Source organism: Cricetulus griseus, chromosome 9, assembly GCF_003668045.3.
Source record: "Cricetulus griseus strain 17A/GY chromosome 9, alternate assembly CriGri-PICRH-1.0, whole genome shotgun sequence".
Classification (NCBI taxonomy): domain Eukaryota; kingdom Metazoa; phylum Chordata; class Mammalia; order Rodentia; family Cricetidae; genus Cricetulus; species Cricetulus griseus.
Genome location: NC_048602.1, coordinates 5,683,814 through 5,688,741, shown reverse-complemented (window position 1 = coordinate 5,688,741; position 4,928 = coordinate 5,683,814). Strand labels below are relative to the sequence as shown.

At 40.3% G+C, this 4,928-nt stretch overlaps 1 protein-coding gene across 1 annotated transcript; it reads left to right on the top strand.

The window, feature by feature from the left end:
• Positions 1-242: 242 nt before the first annotated feature.
• On the top strand, positions 243-1,916 carry LOC118237622 (zinc finger protein 567-like). Its single transcript, XM_035449276.1, has one exon. The coding sequence runs from the start codon at positions 246-248 to the stop codon at positions 1,914-1,916; it is 1,671 nt and encodes a 556-aa protein (XP_035305167.1). The 5' UTR covers positions 243-245.
• Positions 1,917-4,928: the final 3,012 nt, after the last annotated feature.

Genomic DNA, 4,928 nt, shown 5'->3' with positions numbered 1-4,928 from the left:
CTATTTATGGTTCAGAAGTATTGACTGGTTTTATTTATTTCATTCTTTTTCACACTGAAGCAGATTTTGTATTTATGATTGTCAGTAGGTTTTCTATTTTTGTTTGGCTTTCTGGCCTGGAAGTGGTTTGGTATAGGTTTTTCACATGTTAGACTGTTTTATAATTCTTTTTCCTACCAAATTTGAGGAAATTCACTAGTTGTTATTCTTTTCTAGAAGAAAACTGGAGATCAAGAGAATTTTTAATGAAATTCAAGGAAGATAAGTCCTCTAGATCATTTCTATATATTAATTATAAAGAACTGACTAAAAAGAAGACTAATATGTATCAAAAGACATTTACCCTAGTGAACAATCCTGTTAATTCCAAAGATCTACCTCCTGAATATGACACTTGTGGAAATATTTTAGAAAATGTTTCAGAATTCATCAACTGTAATCTAAGCCCTGCAAGAAAGAGACTTAATGAGTATGATGGATATTTGAAATCATGCCCAAATTCCATGCAAGACATGGGACATCCTGAAACCAAATTCCATACTCAGAGAGGCAAGGTTTGCAGTCACAGTGATGTACAGGTACAACATGAGAAAGAAGACTTTCCAGCACATTCTGACTGTGAAAAGTCATTTCTTAGAAAGGGAAGCTCAAGTATACACAACAGAGGATACAGAGGGGGAAATCCATCTGTATGTAACAAAAAGGGAAAAGCAACAAATAGTGAAAAAAACCACATATGCACAGAATGTGGGAAGTCCTTCTGCAGGAAGTCAGTATTGGTTCTGCATCTGGCAATTCACACAGAGGAAAAGCCTTATCAATGCCATCAATGTGGAAATAAATTTAGAAGGAGGTCATACCTCATCGACCATCAGAGAACTCACACAGGAGAAAAACCCTTTGTTTGTAGTGAGTGTGGTAAGTCCTTCCGCCTAAAGACAGCCCTCACTGATCACCAGAGAACACACACTGGGGAGAAGTCATATGAGTGTCCACAGTGTAAGAATGCCTTCCGATTGAAGTCCCACCTTATTCGTCATCAGAGAACTCACACAGGAGAAAAACCGTACGAGTGTAATGACTGTGGGAAGTCTTTCCGCCAAAAGACAACACTCTCCCTCCATCAGAGAATCCATACAGGGGAGAAGCCTTATATTTGTAAAGAATGTGGGAAATCTTTCCACCAGAAAGCAAACCTCACTGTCCACCAGAGGACTCACACAGGGGAGAAGCCCTATGTTTGTAAGGAATGTGGTAAATCCTTCTCCCAGAAAACAACACTTGCTCTTCATGAGAAAACTCATAATGAGGAGAAACCCTATCTGTGTAATGAATGTGGAAAGTCTTTCCGCCAGAAAACAACTCTCGTGGCCCATCAGAGGACGCATACAGGGGAGAAATCTTATGAATGTCCTCGTTGTGGGAAGGCGTTTAGAATGAAATCATACCTCATTGATCATCACAGAACTCATACAGGGGAAAAACCATATGAATGCAACAAGTGTGGGAAATCGTTCAGTCAGAAAACAAATCTCAATCTACACCAGAGGATTCATACTGGGGAGAAACCCTACGTCTGTAATGAGTGTGGGAAATCCTTTCGCCAAAAAGCAACCCTCACTGTCCATCAAAAAATACATACAGGGCAGAAGTCCTATGAGTGTCCTCAGTGTGGGAAAGCTTTTAGCAGGAAGTCCTACCTCATTCACCATCAAAGAACTCATACAGGAGAGAAACCCTACAAATGCAGTGACTGTGGCAAGTGCTTCCGCCAGAAAACAAATCTCATTGTTCATCAAAGAACTCACACGGGAGAGAAACCCTACTCGTGTGATGACTGTGGCAAGTGCTTTAGCTATAAGAGAAACCTCATTGTCCATCAAAGGGTTCATAGAGAAAATATGGAAATAGATTAAACGAGGAAAGTGATGCCATTGCAGCTTGTGAACCTGAAATTTCGAAAAGAAAAACATGCTTACACCTATCACATTATAATTGCAGGCCACATTGCTGTTTACTGCTTCCTAGTATATGAAATAATTACAGTCATTGTTAAACTGAGTCAGCTGTGGGGATCATTTGTAACTTTTGCACTGTTCTGCTGACTTTGAATACTTTATTAAAATATACTTCCAATTGTGCATTGTAGTGCACAGTTATTGATGCCAGCACTATGGTGGCAAAGCCAAGGTCATAGTTTTAGAGCAACTTGACCTACATACCAGCTTTCATTCCAGTCAGGGCTACATGGAAGAGACCATATCAAAACAAAAAAATTGTATAATTCATGTAAGAACATGTTACAACAAATGGCTATTATCAGCATTAATTTCCATAAAAGAATAAACTGTCTCATTGTACTCTATATTACTAAAAAGCAGTTGTTGCTTTTCCTGTAAGTACATTTGCATATTTAATTTTTTTTTCTTTTGCTTTTTTGAGACAGGGTTTCTCTGTGTAATCCTAGCTGTCCTGGAAGTCACTCTGTAGACCAGGCTGGCCTTGAACTCACAGAGATCCACCCAAGTGCCGGGATTAAAGGCATGTGCCACTACTGCTGGCTGTTAATAGCAACAAACATTTACTGTGTATGATGCAAGAGAGCGCTGCTTAAGATTTACATAAAAATTTAATCCAGCCATTGAAATGAGATACGAGATAAACTCCAGCAAGAATCGTGTACTGCCAGATGTAACACTTACCTTTTCCTTTCTTTTCTTTCAGATAGTCTATGTAGCTCTGGTTATCCTGTAGACCAGGCTGGCCTTGAAGACACTCATTGGTACAATCACACATTTTGTTCTCTTGGTTTCTGGAAACTACAAACCTCTGACTACATCAACATTGAAGACAGCTGTTTCTTCCTCTGGATGAATCTGAAAGCTGGCTACTGCCAACATGGCAGTGTAGCTCACCTTTCCTCTAAATACGTCTCAGCCCCTAGTTTTAACACAACCTCAGAACAGAACCCTGAAGTTCTTACCAGAAAGACTGTTTTGGGATGCTTAGTTTTGTTAATAAAATTATTTAGAAATGAGATGAGTGAGGTGGCTAACCCGCCAAGCTTCATGGCTTCAGTTTGATCCCTGGTACACACATGGTGGAATACAACTGATACGATACATGCAGGCTGTCCCCTGGCCACATGGTCATATCCACCCCAAGATCTCATATGTACTAGTCAGGAATTCTGCCACTGATCTGTATCTCTCTGACCTAGAGGAACACACAAATATCCAATTTTTGAAAAGCTTTCTATCTCTTGCTCTAGTCATAAGTCAAAATTTGTTCTCCATTAAATAGATGTGCAGTCCTTCCCTCCCCCCCTACACACACACAGAGTAAATGACAAAGCAATCCCACAGATAGAAATGGTTAGACTGGTGATTTCTAATGTTTCTCTAGAAGAGCATCAGAATACCTTGGGAAATTGTTAGCAATGCAGATACCCAGAACACAAAACTTAATGAATTGTAAGCCAGAGGACAGTGACAAGCCCAGCAGTGATTCTAATGTACACTGAAGTTGAGCATCTGAAAAAAAAAAAAAAAAAAAAAAAAAAAACTAGGAGGGAGTTAAGCTAAATTGTGGCTATGTGATCACTACATACACAATACACACACTACTACAGTTATTACAGTTATGAGTAACTTTGCATGTCAGAAATCATATAGGCCTGTAATACAACTCAATACACTCCCTTAACAAGTATCAGGTCCTAGCTTTCAGACCTAACACCACAAAAATTATGGTCAGGAATTAATGTAAAATTGAGACCAATTTTTCATTGTGCCAGTTCATAATATTGTAAGAATACCCCCAGGCAGTGGTGGCACATGCGTTTAGTTCCAGCACTCAGGAGGCAGAGGTAGGCAGATCTGTGAGTTCGAGACCAGCCTGGTCTACAAGAGGTAGTTCTAGGACAACCTCCAAAGCCACAGAGAAATGCTGCCTTGAAACCTCCCCCCCAAAAAAAAACAAAGAATACCTTAAAATTGTTAAGTTATACACAGCTAAGCAGGGCAAGTAAAGGGGGACAGAGACTTCATATTTGGAATAACAAGAATTCATGTATGTACCTAGGCATACAATTCATGGTTATGCTACCAGAGTAAGAAAAGATACATGGTAATGTAGCCAGCCACATGAATGAATGTCTTTTAAAAAGCTCTGAGATGGCTCAGCTTATAAAGGGGCTTGCCATCAAACCCAAAGACCTGAGTTTGACCCCCTGGGACCCACATGGTGGAAGTAGTGAACCAAATTCTACAAGATTCCCCTAACCCAGCATGCATACCACCCACCCACCCACCCACCAAACAAGATGTAAAAAGCCCCAGGCACTGGGAGCTAGCTGTCAGTAAAGTACTTGCCTCAAAAGCATAGGACCTAAATCCCATTCCATGAAACAATGCTAGGGAGAAGAAGAAAAAAAAGGAAAAAAAGGAAAATGTAAGAAAGAAAGAAGCTGTGCATTTGTGGTCCAGCTTTGGTGAGGCTGCAGATGGGCTGACTCCTGGGCTTGCTGTCAGTCAGCTTAGGTCTAGGCCAGTGGGATGTGGACAGAGCACACGCACATGAGGTTTTGCTCTGGCTTCAATAAACATGCACCTCTGTATGCAATACACATGCACCCAACCTACACACTATTTAGTATTTTGTGCCAGATTACATTGTGATGATGAAGATGGGATTTTAACAATCGTCAGGAAGGCCCAGAAGGTCTGAGCCACTCACCCTACCCCCCCTTGGGAAAAGAAACAAGCGTCTGTCAAAACAGAGGAATGAAACACTGAATGTCAAATGATGCCCTTGCACCTAAACGTAAAGTTCTTTAGATGTCCTACGTTCAAATGACCTTGCAAAAATACTAGAAATGTAACAGGGCCATACTCAACACAGCAAAATAAAGTTGAAAGATTCAAACA

Coding starts and splice junctions, on each gene's coding strand:
- LOC118237622 (XM_035449276.1), top strand. CDS start 246: ATGAAATTCAAGGAAGATAAGTCCTCTAGATCATTTCTATATATTAAT.